The sequence below is a fragment of the Sciurus vulgaris genome (assembly GCF_902686455.1).
Source record: "Sciurus vulgaris genome assembly, chromosome: 2".
NCBI lineage: Eukaryota > Metazoa > Chordata > Mammalia > Rodentia > Sciuridae > Sciurus > Sciurus vulgaris.
The window spans coordinates 148,800,663-148,823,367 of record NC_136462.1 but is presented as its reverse complement, the minus strand read 5'-3'; the positions used below and the strand labels follow the sequence as shown (position 1 = coordinate 148,823,367).

The 22,705-nt window shown below is 39.4% G+C and overlaps 1 protein-coding gene across 3 annotated transcripts in view; it reads left to right on the top strand.

Moving 5' to 3' along the window:
- The window catches only part of BLM (BLM RecQ like helicase), a gene marked incomplete at its 5' end in the record, with an annotated part of 85,589 nt that extends 64,251 nt beyond the window's left edge, over nt 1-21,338 (top strand). Inside the window, 7 exons of one of the 3 annotated variants that reach the window (XM_079126793.1) lie at nt 2,744-2,934; nt 7,070-7,217; nt 11,044-11,243; nt 11,686-11,878; nt 14,642-14,764; nt 16,793-16,994; nt 20,623-21,338. In XM_079126793.1, coding sequence (XP_078982919.1) covers nt 2,744-2,934; nt 7,070-7,217; nt 11,044-11,243; nt 11,686-11,878; nt 14,642-14,764; nt 16,793-16,994; nt 20,623-20,800 — 1,235 coding nt within the window. In that variant the 3' untranslated portion in view covers nt 20,801-21,338. Of the gene's footprint in view, nt 1-2,743; nt 2,935-7,069; nt 7,218-11,043; nt 11,244-11,685; nt 11,879-14,641; nt 14,783-16,792; nt 16,995-20,622 lie in introns of those variants that run through there. The other 2 variants (XM_079126792.1, XM_079126794.1) reach the window with 2 other exon arrangements.
- Nucleotides 21,339-22,705: the final 1,367 nt, after the last annotated feature.

Genomic DNA, 22,705 nt, shown 5'->3' with positions numbered 1-22,705 from the left:
CAAAAAGAAAGAAAGAGAGAGAGAGAGAGAGAGAGAAAGGGAAAGAAAGTGAGGGAGGAAAGGAGGGAGGGAGGGAAAGAAAACAAAGAGAACACCAATAGAACTGAAGCCTTCTAGATCTCTCCTGTCACATCTCTCCTCCCCCATTAAAGGCAGACAAGTACTTGTATTTGTGTTTACCTTTCTCAAATACTTGTATTTTAAAATGCAAATAGAATTATACATTCTTTGCATGTGTGTGTATGCACATACACACCCATGTATGTAGTGACCTGTTTTTTTCAGTCAGTATAGGTTGTAATTATCCCTAGAATTAATATGAATAGATTGGCTACATAGAATTGCATAGTATGGTTGTTTCATGTTTATTAATCCAGTCCCCTCTTGTTAGATATTTAGATTATTTATTGTTTTTTACTGTTACCAACAATGCAGTATTGAACATCCTTGTATTGATATCTCTAGGCATTTTTGCAATTATTTATATAGGAAATAGTTCTAGACCAAGGCTTCTTGGGTCAAAGTGAATACATATTTTAGAATTTTATTATATCCTGTTCCCATCTTTGTACTCAGGTATGATAATTGAATGTATTTTGTAAATAGCTATTTTGAGAGCACTCTCTCATTTACTCTGGCAGAGATACTCAGTATGGCAAACTGTTATCACCTTACTTTATTTACCCATACAACTAGCTTTTTTTGGTACCAGAGATTGAACCCAGAGGTACTTAACCACTGAGCTACATCCCCGGCCCTCTTTTATTTTGTTTTGGAACAGAGTCTCTCTTAAATTGCTTAGGGTCTTGCTCAGATGCTGAGGCTGACCTTGAACTTGGGATCCTCTTACCTCAGCTGGTGGGATTACAGGTGTGTACCACCGTGCCCAACAACATCTACCTTTTTAGGTAGAGCTACTCTCATGAGAACAGCAAGCTTCAGAAAGGTTTTTTAACTTGCCCCCAAGATCTCTGAGGCAGCAGCTACAGTAGCAGGAGCAGTAGGAGTAGTGGCCATTGTGCAGGGATGGTAATTGTTATAGATAATATTTCGTTAGCACTTGCCACATGCTGTTTTAAAATACTTTACACATATCAACTCATTTTTCCTTCACAACAACCTTAAAAGATAAGACTATTTCCTCATTATGCAGAGGAGGTAGAATGAGATACAGAACTAATAAGTGTCAGAACCCCGACTGAGCACAATTTCATCTGATGCGAAAGTTCAAGATTCTTTCACTAAACCAAAATGGGTCTTAACCAAAAACACCACGTTTACACTTCATTTTCCCATCTTTATTTTTAGACAAAATCTGTACAGTCTCCTACTTATGATAGTTTGAATGATGATTTTTTTTTTATTTTACAGTGGTATGAAAGTTATATAAATTCAGTAGAAACTGTACTTCAAATTTTTAATTTTGGTCTTTTCCTGAGCTAGTGATATGCATTCGGAACCCTGTCTTGCAGCCCCACAATGAGGGTGAATAAGCAACACTCTACAGCGTGCTCTGTTGCTAAGCTAGGGTATTCAGTATTAAATATATCTTTAACATATATTTTCAGTTTACAATGGGTTTATCAAGATGTGACCTCCTCATAAGTCAAGGAACATCTACATTGTTAGATCCAAATAGTTTAGTAAATATTTAAATCCTAATTATTATGACTAATAATCAGGACTTAAGTATTAAATTATTTGAAATATTATTTAATATTAAATTATTTGAAGAATACTAATACTCATATTTTTATTTTATTCTTAAGTAACCGTATCGCTTACTAATGTAAAGTAAGCACTTGCTGTTTTTAAACTTTGAAGTCAAATTGGACACTGCCATTCTCATTTTCTGTTTCACATTCATTTTCTTGAGGATTCAGGGATTTGACTCAGTGGCAGAACACTTGCCTAACATGCATAAAGCCCTTGGTTCTGTCCTCAGCCCTGGTGTGGGGACAAAGAAAAACAAGGTAACTTTCATTTGCTTGAAGTATTTGTTTTTATTATAGCAACTGTCAATATTCCAACTTCACAAAGATAATGATGTTACTGGAAGAAGTAAAGCACAATCTATTCAGTACTGTCAGTTATTGGTGTTGACCTTAAATTTAAAATAACCTGCACCTAGGAGTTCACTGCAGTACTCCAGGCTTCTTGGCATCATGATTTTGTTTGTTTCCCATGTGGTGCTGGGGATTGAACCTGGGACCTCAGGCACTCTGGGCAGGAGCTCTGCCATTGAACTACACCTCTAGCCCTTGGCATATAGTTGTGGAGCCACTGGCTTAACTGCTTAGACCTCACAGATTCAGGAAGGTATACAACCCACTGCCATTGTTCCATGTCATGCTTCCTTTGGATATTCAGTTCTGTATATGCCTATCTGATGATATAGGAAATATAAGTCAAACCTTCATCATTGGAGATAATAAAAATTTGAAAAAAATTTCCAATTCAGGATCTGAGGCTATGGTTCAGTGATAAGAGCATGTGCACCCTGTGTTCATTCTCCAATTTGAAAAACAAAATCTAAAATGTATTCCTATAAAATTAAAATCTTGAGATAAACATAAATCCCAGTTAATTATAATATGAAATTGTTATACTGATAGAATACTGATAATAGTAATTTTCTTATTTAATATTAAACTTCTGTGACTATTCTAAGTATTTCTGTGATATTCTCCTCTAGATTCCTAATGTGATAAGTATGTTTTACTATGCTTTTCATCTCTTTTAGTGGAGAAAGATGGAAACCATCATACAAGAGAGACTCACTTCAATAATTTGTACAGCATGGTACATTACTGTGAAAATATAACAGAATGCAGGAGAATACAGCTTTTAGCTTACTTCGGTGAAAATGGGTTTAACCCTGATTTTTGTAAGAAATACCCGGATGTTTCTTGTGATAATTGCTGTAAAACAAAGGTAAAATGAGTATTTTTTAAAAATTCTTTCATAATTAAGGAAATTGCCAGTATTTTTTTTCCTCTGAATTTAAAAAAGTAGATACAAGTTAGATCCCAGAATATGAACCACAAAAGATGAAATAAAAGAAAGAGCTTGTCCTCCATATCATAATTAGAAATAGAAAAATTCTTAAACTATTTTGTAGAATGTCATTTTTTAGAATTAGAAGACTAAAAAATATACTGGATATCCACCTGTCAAATATTGAGGTTACAGATGTACACTGATACATATGGAATATTTTAGAAATATCATTAATACACAAGCATGCCAAATGATCCAACATGGACAGGTAGAATATTTTAAATACAACTATAACCTATGTTTACAGATTTCATTCAATTGAGAGATACACACCTGTAATCTCAGCTGTTTGGGGGGCTAAGGCAGGCAACTTAGTGAGATCCTGCCTCAAAATAAAATTTTAAAATGAACTTGGGGGGTAGCCTGGTTGTAGAGCACTTGCCTAGTATGTGGGAGGCTCTGGTTTCAACCTCCAGTTCACAAAAAAAAAAAAAAAATTTTTTTTTAAATCTTATTCTCAAAAGAGTAACATTAGTGTGTACTGTGTTTAAATTCAAGTAATTTAAATTACTCTTTTTTTTTTTTTTTTAAACTATGAAGAATGGCACTGACACAGTGGCACACACATGTAAACCCAGCAATTTGGGGGGCTAAGGCAGAAGAATCACAAGTTCAAATCCATCTCAACAATTAAATAAGACCCTGTCTCAAAATTAAAAAGTCCTGAAGGTGTAACTCTGTAATAAAGTGATCCAAGTTTAATCCCCAGTACTAAAAATAATTATAATACCACTAATAATAATGGCAGTGGCTTCTGAGTTCAGTATGATCTATTCTCAAATAACCTTGGGAAGTTGTTAAATTCAGTCATTAGGTACTTATTGTACCTATCCCAGCAATTTTATGTTTTAATATCTGCAAGACTGTTTACAGAGCATTTTCACATTTCATATCTTTTTAAAAATATTTTCAAAATGCTGGAGACTCCCAAATGAACACATTGTAGACCAATTCATAGTCTGGAAGGGAGAGACATATATGTGTTCATATAAGCGTAGTTATGAAGATTTGCAGCATTAGCTAGAGCCAAGAGAAGTTTACTCTTTCAGTGTAGAATCTACAGATTCACAGCCATTTCTTCCCACTCCACCCTATAAACAGTGCTAATCAGTTCACTCGGCCAGCAAATACTTGTTGAGGACCTGTTCTATAACAGATACTGTTCTAAGAATTTAGGATACCTTATTGAACAAAATAAATAAAAATTCCTGTCCTTGTAAAGCTTGCATTCTAGTAGGGGAAGACTGATAGCAAAAAATATACACAACAAGAATATGTTAAGGGAGAATAGCTTTGGTGAAAAGTACAGCAGAGTAAGGAGACAGGTGCAATGGGTGGGATCCAAGATGCAGTATTAGATAAGATGGCCCATTTGAGTGAAAACTTGAAATGAGAGTTAGCCAAGCAGCTATCTGAATATGAGCATTATTAGCAGAAGCATTAGCCAGAGCCAAAGCCCTGAAGTGGAGAGTAGTTCTGGAGCACTAGAGAGACAGCAGGAACCCACGTGACTGAGCAGGGTTGAGAGTCTGTGACAGGAAGACGTATAATGGAGGGCCAGAGCAACAACATGAAGGCTAAGGGACTAGAGGAACTGGAAGAATGGAGTTACCTGTAGCCAAAATACAGAAAGCTGTTTGGCAAGAAAGACCAAGAGTTGAGTTTTAGAACTGATATATGAGTGATATAGGTCTGTTTGATTCAGGAATTCTGTTAAGAGGTTGATGGTACATGTGAAGTTGGGAGTAAATGACATGGTATCAGAGATGATACTTAAAGCCATGAGACCAGCTAATATCTTTAGGGATATACTTGGACAGAAGGGCCAGGCAAGGTGGCGCACACCTGTAATCCCAGCCAGCTACTCGGTAAATGGAAGAAGGAGGGTCACAGGGTTGAGGCCAGCCTGGGCAACTCAGTGAGACCCTCTCTCACAATAAAAAAGAACTGGAGATATAGCTCAGAGATAAAGTATTCCTGGGTACAGTCCTCAGCACTCAAAAAAAATATCAGGCAGAACATAAGAAAACCAAAGACTTACCATGGCTCCTAAGAGGTTAAGGAGAAAAGGAAGAACTATGAAGGGAAACCAAGAATGAGCACTAAGAGGAAAACCAAGGAAACCAAGTACAGGAAGTGTTTCAAGTGCTGCTGCTAAGTCAAGTACAGTAAGGACTGAGAATTTACCATAGGATTTAGCATTGCAGAAATCTTAATGAGCTTGATTTGACCATTTTCAGTAGAATGGGGGCAAAAATTGGAGACAGTGACAGTGAATACAGACAACTCTCCCAAGTGTCTTCCTGCCTCTGGTCCTAAGGATTGAACCCAGGGGTGCTCTACCACTGAGCTACATGCCCAGCACTTTTTAAAAAACATTTTGAGACATAATCTCACAAGTTGCCCAGGTTGGCCTCGAACTTACAGTCCTCCTGCCTTAACTTTCTGAGTAGCTAGGATTGCAGGAGTGCACCACCATGACCAGTAGCAAACTTTATATTAAGGAACAGAAAGTAAAATACTTCAGACTTTATGACCACAAGATTTCTGCCAGAAATATTCAGCTCTGCCATTGTAACCCAAAAGTGTACATAATAAATATATCAATTTTCCAGTCATGTTCTATGACTGTGTTCCATAAAACTTTATTTTTAAAAACAGGCATCCAGGTGATGGGTCATAGTTTGAAGTTTTTATTGTAAGAAAATGGAGGAATAATAGATGGGCTATATTACCAGCAACATTAAAGGACCACTTGAGATTTGTAACCGTATTTGAAAGTAAAGATATTCTACATAATTTATGTGTTTGTCCAGCCAAGTTCAGACACAGGTACTGATGTGTTGAAGCTAATGTGCTTTGCCAAGTAATATAATAAACTGACCTAAGAGCAGGTTGATAGTAAATGCAGTAATGATAATAAGGAGTGGCTGTGGGATTTAAACTGAGTTAGGAGGACATCTAAGGTTGACGATCAGTGACTGGGCAACCCCAGTGGATTATTAGAGTCAGAATGCTAGATGGCATGAGTTAGAAGATAGCATGTGATAGTCTGAGAATGAAGGGTTGCCATTATTGATGTGACATGAAAGCAAGTGACCGATATAGGTGGAAGACAGAATCATTGGAGCAGAGGAGATCCAAACACCAAAGGCCAAAGGTTGGAGAGTCATCTCTGCATATTGAAGTCACCAAGAATTAAGGGAGGGGTGATATTAGAGTGAGGGGATTCTTTAGACTTCTCTGAATGGGACCTTAGAATGACTACTGATTCCTCAGAACAACTGCTGATTGTTGTTGTAACATAAGAAACCTGAAAAAAAAAAAAAAGAAAAGAAAAAAAAAAAGAAACCTGTTCATCATCAAGTTGTCAGAGTGTGGCAAGGGAACAAGGGTTAAAGGGAGGAAGAGCCTCTAGGGCCTAGCTCAGTGGTAGAGTGCTTGCCTAGAGCATGTATGAAGCCCTGGGTTCAATCCCCAGCAACAGAGAGAGAGCACTATGTGTGCAAAGACAGAGAAGCATGGTGCAGATTTTTAGAGCTACAAGTGTGCTGAGCATTGCTAGTATAGAAAACTAGGATAGGTGAAAGACCATCCAGTAAAAGGGACTCAAAAAGTGGGCAAGGTTTTGGGCCACCTGAGGGAAATGAGAAAGTGAACTGATGGGAGATAATAAAAAAGAAGACCCCCAAAGCAGTTACAACTCCTAAACTTGCATGACTAGAGAGTGGTTTTCATCCCAAAGATTACCATCCCATAAGTAGTAGAGCATTATTCCAGGAGGTATGAAGGATTTTATTTTTTTCTTGCCCACAGGTTGTTGCAAGACAGTAATAAAGTAGATAGAGTACTAATTATACTAGAACTTTGGCAAAAAGAAACATTTGAAACTTCCTTAGTTTTTAGTCTGAGTTTTGATCTAGAAATGAGTTGTAAGTCTGCCACAGTTAATATTAAATCTAGCTTTCATTATCTTAATTATAGCAGAAGGTAATCTTTTTATTCATAGGATTATAAAACAAAAGATGTGACTGATGATGTGAAAAATATTGTAAGTTTTGTTCAAGAATATAGTTCATCGCAAGGAACAAGAAATATAAAACATGTAGGTCCTTCTGGAAGATTTACTATGAACATGCTGGTTGACATTTTCCTGGGTAAGTCTTCTGTTTTATTTTTTGAGTTAATTGAAATTAAACATCTAAAGAATTCAGATGGTCCTGGTGTGGTACACATCTGTAATCCCAGTGTCTGGGAGACTGAGGCTGGAGTATTGAAAGTTTGAGGCCAGCCTTGGCAACTTAGTGATGCCCCGTCAAAATAAAAAATAGAAAAGGCTGGGATGTAGCTCAGTGGTAGAGTAACTGTGGGTTCAATCTCCAATACAGAAGAAAGAGAGAAAAATGAGGAAGGGAGGGAAGGAAGAAGGAAATAAATAAGTGAAATAGTTAACTCTGGGAGATAGAGATAATTTAGAAAATAGGCAGTAATTTAAGGGAGAGAAGAGGGAAGATTACTCATTAGTATTATCACAAAGATTTAAATAACAATTGAATGTTATGGAAAAGAAAGAATAAGAAAGAGCTGTTAAACTTTTAACAGAATTGACACAAGTAAATTTAGTGGAAAGGTTGGAAAATGAAGTCAAGAAAATCTTCTAAGACCCAAGTAAAAAGTTTGGAAAGCTCAGGGCTGGGGTTGTTGTAGCTCAGTGGTAGAGCACTTACCTAATATGTGTAAGGCACTGGGTTCGATCCTCAGCACCACATAAAAATAAATTAATTAATTAAATAAAGGTATTTAAAATGATTGTTTAAAAAATAATTTTGCCAGCCCTTAAAAAAAAAAGGTTAGAAAGCTGAGCATGGTGACACATGCCTGCAGTCCCAGCAACTGAAGGCAGAGGCAAGAGATTCGGAGATCACAGGTTCCAGGCCAGTCTCAGCAACTTAGTGAGACCCTATCTCAATATTTTAAAAAAGGACTGGAATGTGCCTTAGTGGTAAAGTGCCCCTGGGTTCAATTCCCAATACCACAAAAAATAACAATAATAATAAACTATGGAAAATATGAGAGAAAACAGAGGATCAGTGTTGAGACATAAATTCCAACAAACATTTTGGAGAATAAAGGGGTAATATCAAGCCAAAAAATATAAGAATATTTCCTAGTGTGGGCAAGAAAAAAATAGCTTTTAGAATAAAATACCTACTGAATGTCAAATAAGATACCTTGAAAGAAAAAAATTTTTAAGATAAATTCCTATGAGATTTGAGAATACCAAGAGTAAAGACCTGTCAGGAAGGCCAAATTTTTCCTCTCATATTCAGTAATGGAGCCTGTGAATTTTACTGACAAAAGACTGATTAGCAAGAGAAAAGTCAGATTTAATCATGTATGGATAGAATGACCCAGAGGGGCGATAAGAATTTGGAGCTTATTTATCATCCTTTCTTGTTGTTTGGAGGTACTAGAGATTGCACCTAGATGTACCCTATGCTGCTTTTTATTTTTTATTCTTGCCTATTGTCTCGCTGAGTTGCCAAGGCTGGCCTAGAATTTGAGATCTTCCTGTCTTAGCTTCCTGAGTAGGTGGGTTGCAGGCATGCAGATGCATGTGTCACTGTCCAAGCTTAATGACATCTTAATAGGGAAAGGGAAGGGAGAAGAGCACTTATAGGAAAAAAAGTTGACTTTTAAGAAAGATAAATGGGCCAGGTACAGTGACAGATACCTGTAATCCCAGTGGCTCTGGAGGCTGAGGCAGGAGAATTGCAAGTTCAAAGCCAGCCTCAGCAACTTTAGTGAGTCCCTAAGCAACTTAGTGAGACTTTCTCTCAAAAAATAAAAAGGACTGGGGATGTGGCTCAGTGGTTAAGTACCCCTGGGTTCAATCCCTGTTATGAAAGGAAGAAGAAAGAAGGAAAGAAAAGAGAGACATACAGGGGGCAGAGGGAGAGAGAAAGGAAGGAACGAAGGTAAGTGGGCCCTTCAGAGACTAGATGGGAGATAGAACATTTTTGTGGCAAGTATGGTGTGCAGACTTCTTATCTTTGCTTATAAGATCAACCTTCTCTGGTTTTTCCCAGGGAAGGAATTGATGACAAGAAGTGAGTTCTTTCGAGTTATTTGGGCAGACTCTTCTTTTTGGCAGATAAAAGATTTCAGGAACTCAAATGCCTTCTGCTCAAAATAATTTCTGTGCCACAGTGGCATATTCTGGACCTCTTTAGAGATAATCTTGAAAGCTTCAAAAAGAAAAAACAGGAACTAAAACCAGACTAACATCAGATTAATATCAGCAATTATGGAGACTAAACAAAAGGACCACCTATCACAAGACAATAAATAATGGTAGTCCACTGAGAAGAAATCCCATCATCACAGCTATGCTGCAGGGCTGGTAGCAATCTGTACAAATTATAAAAAAGTCAAGAATAACAAGTCCCCACCAGTATATAGAAAGAATAAAAAACAAATTTTTTATTGATTATAGTAAATAACAGAAAATTACTTCTTGACCAAAAAAAGACAAGGTGCCTAGAAACTCAAAGGGAGAAATTATGTAAGAGCCATGATCAAATATAAAACAAAAGAAATCATAACTTGATCTTGAAAAATTGGTAAAACTTATAAAAAATAATCCATTTGACATGGATACAGTAAACATTCTCCTTTGGATTGCATAAGAGTCAGGACATTGTTCCAAATACAGAGGAAACTTGTCATAAAATAAGTAATTAGAATCCACATATAGACTTAACCATGGTTACAGACAGGCCAGCATGTAAATGCTAATCTCAACATGTTAAAATTAAAGTAGGATAAAAGGAGTATGGAAGGGCTTCATGTGCACATAACCTTTTACAGAGTTTTTTCTAAAGATTGAAATAATAGCAGGGCACAGTGGCACACGCCTGTAATTCCAGCTCCTTGGGAGGCTGAGGCAGGAGGATCACAAGTTCAAAGCCAGCCTTAGCAATTTAGCAAGGCCCTAAGCAATTTGGTGAGACCCTGTCTCTAAATAAAAAAAACAAAAAGGGCTGGGGATGTTGCTCAGTGGTTAAGCACCCCTGGGTTCAATCCCTGGTACCAATAAAATAAAGGTACAAAAATAATCAATAGATGGCCAAGCATGTATGCCTGTAAACCCAATGACTTGGGAGGTTGAGACCAGAGGATCGCAAGTTCAAAGCTAGCCTCAGCAATTTAGCAAGGCCCTAAGCAACTTAGCAATATACTGTCTCAAAATAAAAAACAAAAAGGACTGGGGATTTGCTCAGTTGTTAGTGCCCCTGAGTTCAATCTCTGGTACCAAAAAAAAATATCAATAGATGAGCCAATAGGGTACAGCTAACAAATCTGGGAGAATGAGAAAGTGAAGGGAATAGTATAAATGGTCTTTCATAGTGGGGGTTCAGTAGATAAATTTCAAGTGGTGATCCTGGTTAAAAATAAAAACTACTAGGGCTAGGGATATAGCTCGATTGGTAGAGTGCCTGCCTTGCAAGAACAAGGCCCTGGGTTCAATCCCCAGCACTGCAAAAAAAAAAAAAAAAAACTACTAAGTGATTGCTGCCAGGCATAGTGTCACATGCCTTAATCCCAGAGCCAAGAGGCTGAGGCAAGAGGATTGCAAGTTTGAGGTCAATCTCCGCCACTTAGCAGGACCCTGTCTCAAAATAAAAAGAGCTGATGGTATAGTTCAATAGTAGAGCACTTGCCTAGAATGTGAGGCCCTGAGTTCCCTCCCTGACCCCAAAAACAAAAAGTACATGCAACCACAGAAATTTTAGAATTCCACCCAGATATTCTCATTATACAGAAATGAGTGTTGATTTGTATCACAGACATTCCTGTGAAATAGATGATCTATTGGTCAAACATGTTCATTAATGACTTCTTAGCCTCTTCTATATGAGTGGTAGGGCACCTATATTTACTCATATAACTTCTAACTTTTAACTTTTTCTGCCTTATTAGGGAGTAAAAATGCAAAAATTCAGTCAGGTATATTTGGAAAGGGATCTGCTTATTCACGACACAATGCCGAAAGACTTTTTAAAAAGCTAATACTTGAGAAGATTTTGGATGAAGACTTATATATCAATGCCAATGACCAAGCAATTGCCTATGTGATGCTGGGAACAAAAGCCCAAAGTGTACTAACTGGGCATTTAAAGGTATGGCATTTTAAACATTTATTTTATTATCTTATAGTGAGTGGACCGAAGTATATTACTGCAAAGTGCAGTGTCTCTTCCAAAGCTTACAGATAATGCATTTCTGTATGCTATCCTATACGAACATATTCTGATCTCTTTAATTGGAAAGAGATCTTAAAATTGAATCCAAGTAATTTGACATCTGTCATCTGGGTTAGTTATCAGGTCACTAAATCTTCCTATAATCATTTAATAAGCATTTTTCAAGAGGCTATGCTATACCATGCCCTGGAGATAGAAATATGGAGAATGGACAACCCCTATTTCCATGGGGCTTACTGTCTACTTAGAAGAACAGAAATACAAAAATAAGTAAATGCAGTTAATCATTAAATAAAGACCCTGTTTGGGAGCAAGTGTTCATTTATCCACTCCTATGATTTCTTTCTCTCTCACTAAGGTAGACTTTATGGAAATGGAAAATTTCAGCAATTTGAAAAAACAAAAAGCTTTAGTGGCAAAAGTATCTCAGAGGGAAGAGATGGTTAAGAAATGTCTTGGAGAACTTACAGAAGTCTGCAAATCTCTGGGGAAAGTTTTTGGTGTCCATTACTTCAATATTTTTAATACTGCTACTCTCAAGAAGCTTGCAGGTAAGTATATGTGTATCTTTCGTTACATGGCACAGATTAATAGGTCAAAATTCACCTTACTAAGGAACTTCTTAGTGATAAATCTGTTGTCTATTTAATTCTTTTTATTTAATCTCTGATTTGAAAACTCAGAGAAACCATTTAAACTCATTCTTGAGATAAAAAACATAATTCTTAAAGATATGTACAGTGTCACCAGGTGTGGTGGTTCATACATGTGATCTTAGTGACCCAGGAGGCTGAGGCAGGAGGATCAGAAATTTGGGGATGGTCTCAGCAACTTAGCAAAACCTTGTCTCAAAAAATATAAAAAGGACTGAGGATGTAGCTTAGTTGGTAAAGCACCCCTGGATTCACATACACATACACACATAACAGTTTTAAGGACTGAGGTATAGCTTAGTGATAGAGCATGTACCTACTATGTTACAGATTCTACCCACAGCACTGGAAAAAAAAAAAAAAAATATATATATATATATATATATAAAATATATATATGCATGTATGTGTGTTATGATTTAAATTTATGCTTTGCTCTAATGCTGGATGTTAAAGATATGAGTAGTTGTAATATGTAGTCAGTGTCAATTATCTGTGCTGATTATTTGCCTGCCTTACAATGTTTAGCTTTATTTATGTGTAAAAGTTGTTGCTGTGAAGAGCTAAGTTCTTTATAAAAAGAGATTATGTTTTATGCTTCTTTAAATCTGTATCTAACATACTGCTATGTCTTTACTTAAGAAGTACTTACTGTTTTCCATGGATTGAGATAGATCAACCTAGAATTTCAGTAGTAAAATCTATGAAAAATAAGTTGTTCATATAACTGATACACATTTCCTCCAACATAAAGTCTCATAATCATCACCTGTCTCATCCACTTTACCCCTACTGCTAAATCACTCCTGGACTCAGTTGTCCAGATCCTTGATTTTCCCATTCTGGTTTTTTTTTGTGTGTGTGCTATGGTTCTGGGCATTGTATCCAAGGTCTCATGCATGCTACAAACACCTGCTCAACTACTGAGCTACACTGCAAGTGAGCTACACCAGAAGGTGTCAACAAAAGGTTGCACATCTCTTGGTAACAAAAAATATAATACTGCTTTATCTACTCTGGAAATCTCTTTTTAGGTCACATAAAAATATTGTAAGAAACTGAAATTGTGGTCATTTCCTCAAAGACAGTAAATTAATGCCAAATTTATTCCCCATTACTGTGTCTCATAGCTTTTCTGCATTCATAGTTTTTTTTTTCCATAATTACTTTTTTAATGCTAATTACTGTATAATCTTTTTGACAATACTTATGTAGCAGTTAAAGTTACATATGTAAGAAACCAATAATAGAGTGACTTTGTTTAACCTGCCAACAGTATTAATAGCTGGGACCAAGCTACCCAGACAGGCAACAACCAAAAGATAGCAGCCGTTTGGCCATCAGAAGTTGTAGGATGCATCTTGAATTCAGGATTGCTAATATGTGAAAAAGGATTAATATGTGACTTAGAATCAATGAAGAATAGCATTTTTTCTCAAGATTATTAGTGTAGTTTCCCAACTAGTCTCCTTACCTCCAGATGTGAGCATGATATACATTTTAATCTTTACAAAACCACTAAAACTACAACAACTTTCCAGATAAAATACAAATTCTATCAAGGGTCTACATTTTACTTGCCTCTCCCACTTCATCTTCTACTAGCCCCCTTCATAAACCTTCTGTCCCACAGTCTGTCGCTTTTCCTCTAAACATAGGAATGATGTGAAAATCACAGATTTGGAAAGGATCTGAAATCCATCCTTTACTCAAGTCAGATATTTAGGAATTATTACTCCCTTACTCCCCATAGCCGCACATCAATAACCCTAGATCCAGCCTCCAAAACTTAGCCAAGTCTCTCCTCTCTTGACTCCACTCCTACATTCTAGTTTGCTGTATCCTTACTTGCTCTTGTACTGACTCCAACCAGGCTCCTAGTTTCCATTGTTTCCCTCAGAGTCCATTTTCCGTACAGCAACCCAAGTGACCTTTAAAATGACAGACTTGTTCAGCTGCAAGATAGATATGGAATCTCTCTGCAGAAGACTCTGAACTGCCTGCTCATTGCTCCACCCGACATGTGAAAGACTGGAGGAAGAACGAATTTGGGCTGGGGGCAGTAGCCATTTGGTTAGACCTCCTTGGGTGGGGTGTACAAGTCTGGAGTGCCAGGAAGAAGTCAGAGTTGGAAATAGAAATGTGGGTGTTCTCATCAAATAGAGGGGACAATAGAGTCCTATAGACTCAAATAGTCTTGCAGCTGGACAAGTCTTGGCAGTGGGGACCATGGCAAGAGCAGAGTCTGTTTAAAGTTTAGTATATTGCCCAGATCCCACCCTCTAGCTTCCCCTAGGCCCTTGGCCCTCTCCCACTCACTGCCCTGGCTTATGTGTCTTCTCTGCTGGAATTGGATGATGGCTTCTACCCTTTGGGCCTGTCTGCTGCCTCTGTGGTACCAACTTTGCCTTTTAGAAAATCAGCCCATGTGGGCTGGGGATATAGCTTAGTTGGTAGAGTGCTTGCCTAGTGTGCACAAGGCCCTGGGTTCAATCTCCAGCACCACAAAAAGAAAAAAAAAGAAGACAATCGGCCCAGGTGCCCAGTACACTGTCGTTAGTTGGCACTTAGCAGACGCGAACTAAAAGAGTGAATGAGCATGAATTCAGTGGATTTTCTATGGGTGGTAATTTAAATTCCTACTTTTATACCCATGCACAGAATCTTTATCTTCTGATCCTGAGGTTTTACTTCAAATTGATGGTGTTACTGAAGACAAGCTGGAAAAATATGGTGCAGAAGTGATTCCAATATTACAGAAATACTCTGAGTGGACATTGCCAGGTTCAGTATTCAGCAAATGTGTGTTTTACAAAAACCTGTTTAAAAGTTAAGCAATGCATCTCACTGGATTAGAATTATGTGGTTTCCGGGTTATGTTAATGGTTTCTATACCCTGTTACACTGAAGTTCAAGTCCTCAGAACAGCCTCAGTTGTATAGCAGGCACTTCTGAGAGAACACTCATGTTTAGGTTCCCAGGGAAGCCAGTTATTAAATCTGCTAATAGGGCCAAAAGTGAACCTTTGGGCCCAGTCATTGCTGGTTCTGGTAAAGTAAGTACTGAGAAATAGCAGCCCTGGGTGCCCATCTCATATCTGTGATCCTTGGCAGGCCACCAGCAACCTCTTTGTGCTTCAGTGTACTTATCTAGAAAGGAACATGTTATCTAACAAGTACGTCTAAAGATAAAATTTAAGAGTCCAAATGTTTTGGAAAAAATGAACGGGTCATCAGAATGCTACTGTTATTAGTCATTGAAAAAATCTGTCCTATTAGTGCCTCATCACTGGGCTGTGGAAAGCACTGACCGAGGGGGAAAACAGAGAACACGGAAATATTTTGTTGTAGGAAATAGTAAAAGGGCAGATGTATGCCCTCTACTAATATATTGCCATTCAGTGAGATCCCACAGACCAGCCAAGTTCAATGTTTTCCTGTTTCTATAACAGGCTAAGGTAGGAAAGTCTTCTCCAGGCTCATGTAAATGGTGAGCAGAAAGAGAAATAAGTGGACACGTATTTTAAGCTCTCATGCCACAGTATCTTTTATCCATTAACAAAGTGCTGAAAAGTAGGTTCCTCATAAATTCCTTTATAAGACATGCTCTGGAGCCATGTAGTTCTGGGACGTAGTTAATTGGTAGAGCACTGGCCTAACGTGTGTGACTCTGGGTTCCACCCCAGTACCACAAAAAATAAAATAAAAACCATCCTCTGATTATATTTGACAATCTCTTGGTAGGAACTTCACATTTGTTTCATATCATAATTAGTTTGGAAGGGGCTTTTGTGGACATAGACAGGGTTGCTCTGGGGAAACATCCCAACAGCATGGTGACTATCACTCCCCATGCCAAGAGCTTTGCCTGTTTTATACCATCTCATCCTTACAGCCCCCTTTTTACAGGTGAGGAGAGTAAAGCTTTTCATTTTTCCAGAGTCACACAGCTGGGATGTCAGAGCTCTTTACCCCTACACTGCTGCTTCTCCCCATGTGAACCAGTCTTGGAAGGTACCCTGGTGGAGCCCCAGGCCCTCCATGCTGCCCATCCCACTAGGCAACAGGGTGACCTGGAGGGCATACCAGAGCAGCCTGAAAAATGGAGGAAATGGATCCCGGTTACTATGTAACCTGCTTTTAAGATGCCTTGCATGCAAATACAGATACCTATGGAAATTACCATAGGTATTCTTTGCAAATGTGTGCTCTTATATAGGCCCCTTTCCTACCTAAGATGTGAAATATTCAAATTTATGCAAAGAAGTAGCTTTTGTCTATGAAGAATTATGGTTTAGAATTTTGATGCCCATTTATTAAGAAACTTGTTCAAAGCAAAGGCAGAACATAATTTGTGTTTCCCTTTTGTTGACCTTATTTTTTTCAGCATGTTTAAAATGATAAATAAAATTGCTTAACGTTTATAGCACTATACTTTTTAAGTCACTCACCAGAATTAATGCCCAGTTTGTCACAGGAGCACAGGTCGCAAAAGGTAGAATATGAGCTAAACCTGATCTCTGGTGGAGTTAAAGCCTATCACAGATTTTTTTTAAATAATGAATTCTGATGCCCTTTCATTAAAAATAATTGGTCATTGAGCACATTGTGGGTTTTTTGAAATGAAGAAGAAATGTTTGGTTCTTACTAAATTGTTGAATCAATATGGCAGGAAGGCACCAGGGAAGTGGGGGATCGACTGAACTGTGTAACTGTGTGTCTGAACTGTGAAGCTGTGTATCTTCATCCAGACAGTAGGAACACCTGGGCCAGCTCCATATCATCTATAAATGTCTGCATTTCCCATTTGTAGCCGAGGACAGTTCTCCAGGGGTAAACCTGTCAGGCAACAGAGGCCCTGGAAAGAATGACCTCGAGGAGCTTGATGAGGAAGTACCTGTGTCTTCTCACTACTTTGCAAATAAAACCAGAAATGAAAGAAAGAGGAAGAAGATGCCACCCTCCCAAAGGTCTAAGAGGAGAAAAAGTAGTTATGGCAGTTTCAAGGCAAAGGGGTATGTTCTTTGACGTCTTTTGCAACATAGAGTATAATGAAGGAAAGGACAAAAGTATATATAACTTCTTTGGTTTGCTTTGAAACATTTATTAAAATTAGCATTGTTAAATGTTGCCTTTCCAGTTAATGAACTGATGGTTAAGGTCTGATCCAAAACAAAAGCATTGCTCCAGATTTTTTTAACAATCTACTCCTAAATTGATTATGACTAACGTTTTCTAATTTGTAAAAGCTCCTCCAATTTGTTTGTTTGGTTTGCGGTACTGGGGATTGAACCCAGGGGCACTCTACCAGTGAGCCACATCCCTAGCCCTTTTATTTTTTGAGACAGGGGCTTGCTAAGTTGCCCAGGCTGGCCTCAAACTTGTGATCCTCCTGCCTCAGCTTCCTGAGTAGCTGGGGTTACAGGTGTGAGCCACTGCCCAGCAAAATTTCTCCAATTTTGACCTTGCCTTAGAAACCTTTTTTGTTTGTTTTTGGATAACTGCACTCAAGAGATTTTTCCACCAAAAAATACCATAAACCATGTTCTAGTCAAATAAATAGGAAAGAGTTTTGTGCCCTCCTGGCTTCTGTGTTTCTGCCAGTACTTGCTGCACTACTTTGATGGCTGCAGAATTCTGTGAACCTCCACCTGGAGATATGCAAGTGCTCCCTGCTGTTCATTAACTGCCATTCAAGGAGCCAGCCTTTGCAGGGGTTGCCGAGAAGAGACCACAATGAGGAAACCAAAAGGTCAGGCGAGCCAGGCTTCTTAGGGGGCCACATAAATGACTTTCGTCTTCCCTTTCCCACTTTGCTCTGCCTCTGGACTGGGATGTGTCTGCTCTGGGGGCTGTCAATACCAAGCAAAGAACAAAGCTAGCATGGTTATATCTTGGCAGCATAGCTTCTGGTAGCCCCTCTTTCCTGACTTCTGCCAGGGCACATCCACCTTCTGCCTTGTAGGTAAGGTCTGGCAAGATGGAGAACAATCCCATCAGTCTGGAGAATGTGGCTCCAAAATGACTGTGTATTGTAACAGAATTGCTTGCAGAAACAGGGAAACCAGTCTGCAGTCAACTTTTGCAAGCTGTTGTGTTTTCTTTTGTGGTTTTTCTACCTCTTTTCCTTCTGGATAATAAAAAACAAAAGTGGAGTAGGGTAAGAGAAAGGAAAGCAAACGTTACCAAATTGTCATTTCTTGTTAAGTTCATAAACAAACATCTTGTATGTGCTAATCCTTCTGCCAGAGTACAGAAATTGAAGGCATTAGTAAACATTAAATTTTGTGGTTTTTAATGCGCAAGTGACCAGCAGATATCCTTCACTGAGGACATTTTCTTATTTCCTTCATTTATTCCTCTGCCTTGGGAAATACTTGTTTCCTCACTCACACAGAGAAGGAGACCTTAAAAGGCTTCTGGTCCAACCCCCGCGGGTTTATGATGGGGAAGCTGTGGCCTGGCTGACGTGGGGAGGGTTTGCTTGAGGCAGTCCCAGCCCGGTCTCAGTTTCAGAAGTAGGACCAGACCAGCCTACAGCTCTTTCATTTCTGCACTTAGTCTGTGGACATTCCTTAAAAACGTGCATGATCTCTGCTCTCATTTTTGCTCATTAGAACAAAGCAAACTCTGTTATATTATTCACCACTATTGACTCCCTTATTTAATTTTCACAACATTTGTTTCTAAGAGTGAAACAATTTACTCTGTCACCTAAAACCTAATTTAATAAGTAGTCCAACTCATGCTTGTCCAAAAGCCAGTGCCAGTTTCCATGCTAGGTTCTAATTGGCCCGTGTGTTTAAGATGGAATTCTTTTTAATCCTCACTGGCTGACACCAGTGCATTTTGTAACTTTCTTCACCCTTGCCACAGCCTCTTTGTATCTGCACTCCATTCTCCTGGCTTCCCCTGGTCTCTCTAGTGCTCACCTGGTTGAGCGTCCCAGCACAGTTAGAGAATAAACGTGGCTCTTTGCCAGAGACCTTAGCTCTCTACCCTGCCCTCAGAGTCTTATATCTCCAGGATAACACACAATGAGCCAGTTGTGTTCCTGGATGTCTGAGTGGGAGGAAAATGGATGGCCCCAGTGAAATGGAGGCTGCTGTTGGCAGATTCATTCTGTAAATCAACATAAACAGCAGGTTTTCGCTCAGGGCTTAATTTCTCAGCAGGAAATCAGTATAGGAAAACTTCAGGCTGCTTCTCTGCTGCTTTAGCAGATCTTTGCCAGATCTTCAGTAAAATTGCCCTGGAGCAAGAGTTTTAAAATGTTGAAAAACCACTTTTCATCCAGCTGCACCAGAATGTCTTCCCCCAGAGGCTGTGGCCCTGATTCTTGACCCTCAGAGCTTGGAGGCTACTGCCTGCCCTGGTGCCATGGAAGTAGTAGTTGTGGGCCTATCTTGGGCACTTGGGTGGGTTGCTGAGCAGCAGGAAGGACTTCTCTAGGTAATGCTGCCTGTGTTGCACTGTTAATGAACTGGCCTAATGGGTTGGTTGGTTTTGGTTTTATCTGGGGGGAAGAAAGTTGTTATTAGCGAGGGAAGCAATGTGCTGGAAGGACTTTGTAATAGGCTGAGTCAGGGACTTCTTCCCTGGTTTTAAGGAGCAGTGGAGTGGCAGGGAAGCCTGGCAAATCTTTAGGTGTAGGCAGGTTAGCTCCTGGGAGAGACTAGTGGATGAGGACATGCTCACCTCTCCCCAGGGAACCACATCTGCAGCCTTCCCCTGGGCTAGGTCTGGCCCGGAAGAGGCTCAGCCCTGCTTCTCCTGGCCAACCAAGGGGCTGTGGCAGCAGGGCCAAGAACAAGAACCCAGCTCTGCTCCATTTCCACTCGCCCACAAAGCTGCCTTGCTCAAGACTGCACAAGTATAACGGTTCCAGGGTATCACTTGGCCAGGGATTCAGGGCATTAAAAAAAGTATTTTTGTGTGCAAGGCACGGTGGCCCATACCTTTAATCCCATCTACTCTGGAGGCTGAAGCAGGAGGATCACAATTTCAAAGCCAGCCTGGGTAACTTTTTTTTTTTTTTTTTTTTTTTGCAATGCTGGGGATTGAACCCAGGGCCTTGCACTTAAAGGCAGGCACTCTACCAACTGAGCTACATCCCCAGCCCCCAGCCTGGGTAACTTAGTGAGACTCTGTCTCAAAAAAATAAGAAGGGCTAGTGTATGTGGTTCAGTGGTAGAGCACTCCTGGGTTCAAATACTGCCAAAATAATAATAATAATAATAATAATAATGATTTCCTTTATTTGGTTAGAATAGATCTGGCAATGTGGATTTCAACTCTTTTCTCTGCAGGGTGGGGCTCTGATAGTGGGCAGAGGACGGAGTGGGCAGAGAGAGGGTCTGAGGGCTGATCACAAATCACAGAATTATAAAATAATCCTTGACACTTTAGAAGGACAAATTCAGGATAAATTTGTATGATGGGAGGTGGTCCTTTCTTCCTTCAATAGTAAAGGAAACTTATCCAGGGTGACAGATACATGAAACCAAGGAAAATCATGAATTGCAGCTCCAAGCAGGTTAAGAAAAAGAAGGCTGTTCACTTTTATTTTTGTTTACCATTTTAATTTTCTTTCTCTCTTTCTTTCTTTCTTTTTTTTTTTTTTTTTTCTTTGTCTCATTTTAGGGGGACTACCACATGCAGAAAGACATCTTCTAAAAGTAAATCCTCCAACATAATTGGATCCAGTTCAGCCTTGCATGGTTCTCAGGCAACATCAGGGGCCAGTAGAAAATTGGGAATTATGGCTCCACCAAAGCCTATAAATAGACCATTTCTTAGGCCTTCCTATGCATTCTCATAACAATCAAGTCTCCATATACACAGATCTTCTTTGTTGTCTGTCAGCATCTGACCACCTGTGAATATAAAGCAGTTAGTCTTATTATGCCATTTTGAAATTTTTACTTATATCTACTAATATTTAAATAAATGCTTAGGAGTGATCATTCTTGTTTTTTAAATAAATAATTTTTTTGAATAGCATGTTTTGCTACCACTGGAAATATTGTGACCATTGTTTCTCAGAATGTCTAAGCAGCAGCTAAATCATCTCTCAGATAAATCCTAAGCATAACATAAAACACAGAAGTCAAAGGAAGAGACACCCATGGGACATTGTGAAATTGTGCAGCAAAATTGAAAGACAAATGACAGAAAATATTTTACAAAGGATTAATGTCCACAGTATACAAAGAGTATCTATAAATCATTAAGAAAAGCTCAGTACAGAAGACAAGTAACAAAGAATGTGAATGGGCTAGTTCCAGAAGAAGAAATACTAATGGCCCACAAATATGTGAAAAATCCTCCATATCCCTAATTAAAAATATAAATTTAAACCATGAGATGCCATTCCTTTGTCTGTCAAATTGTCAACACTGGAGCTGGGTGCGGTGGCGCATCCCTGTAATCCCAGCTACTAGGAGGCTGAGGCAGGAGTACTAAAAGTTCAAAGCCAGCTTGGGCAACTTAGTAAGATCTTGTTTCAAAAGATAAAAAGGGTCATAGGTGTAACTCAGTAGTAGAATACTTGCCTAGCATGCATGATGCCCTGAGATCAGTGCCCAGTACTAGAGAAAAAACATTTTGTTTTGTCAACATTGGATAGAGGGGCTGGGGCTGTAGCTCAGTGGTAGAGCACTTGCCTCACATGTGCAAGGCATGGGGTTCTAGCCTCAGCACCACATAAAAATAAATAAGTAAAGATATTGTGTCCTCCTACAACTAAAAAAATATTAAAAGAAAAAAATTGGATGGAAATGGCCAGATGGCCAGATTCTATTAATAAGAATATATTAAATATTGACTTAGCTCTTGGTTTACCCTTTGTTTGGTGTCCCACCCCTTGACTTCATTCAGGAGAGGGCTGAAGGTGTTGAAAGAGTTGGCTGGAAGCCTTCTGGGCCACTGCCTGTGGCCTCAGGACTGAGGTGGACCCTGCACCCACTGTGAGGAGCTCCCTATTTCTGCCTCCTCAACTGCCACCTGAGGATTTTGGCTCTGCATTTGATGGCCAAATGTGTTTGCTGAGGGCTGAGCTCCATACCCCAAGATGTCTTTCGTAATTGACTATTTCAGAGAAACCACTTTTCTGGCAAACCCTGACTTAAATGGTGGGCAGAACTTTCTCTAGAGGTAAAGAGAGGGAATGGAGGACCAAGAAACCAATCGTTGAAGCCCTAGAATAATGTCCCAGCACAGTCACCTGAACCACCAGTGTCACTTTCCACCTGCTGCAGCATTCTGGGCCTTGGGGGAGCACAACTCTGAGCAGAAGTGAAGCCACATTCTTTAGTTTCCTGAGCACCTCTGGACCAGGCCCTGGAAATGCAGCTCAGCCTCTCATGAGTGCATGCTTTGCCTTCAGGGGTACCCAGGGCCATGAGGGAACAGACACAGGCAACATCGCATGGGGCCTGGGCCCCAAAGGGTGGAGAGTCCAGGCCATACCCTTCCGCTGCAGCTTCAAGAATAAGGTGGCTCACCCCACCTCCCAGCAGGAGCCTGAGGCCTGCAGACCTGTGACTTAAAAGGTCTAACAACCACATATCTGAGCCTGGCCCCACATCCAGCTCTGGAAAAAAGGCAGGTTGGACAGGCTCCCTTCAGTTCATCTGGCCCAGGACAGGGCACAGAAAATGCAAGCTGCCTAACTCTAACTTGGCCTCTAGCCTTCCCAGACACCCCCAGGAGGGCAGAAGCAGGC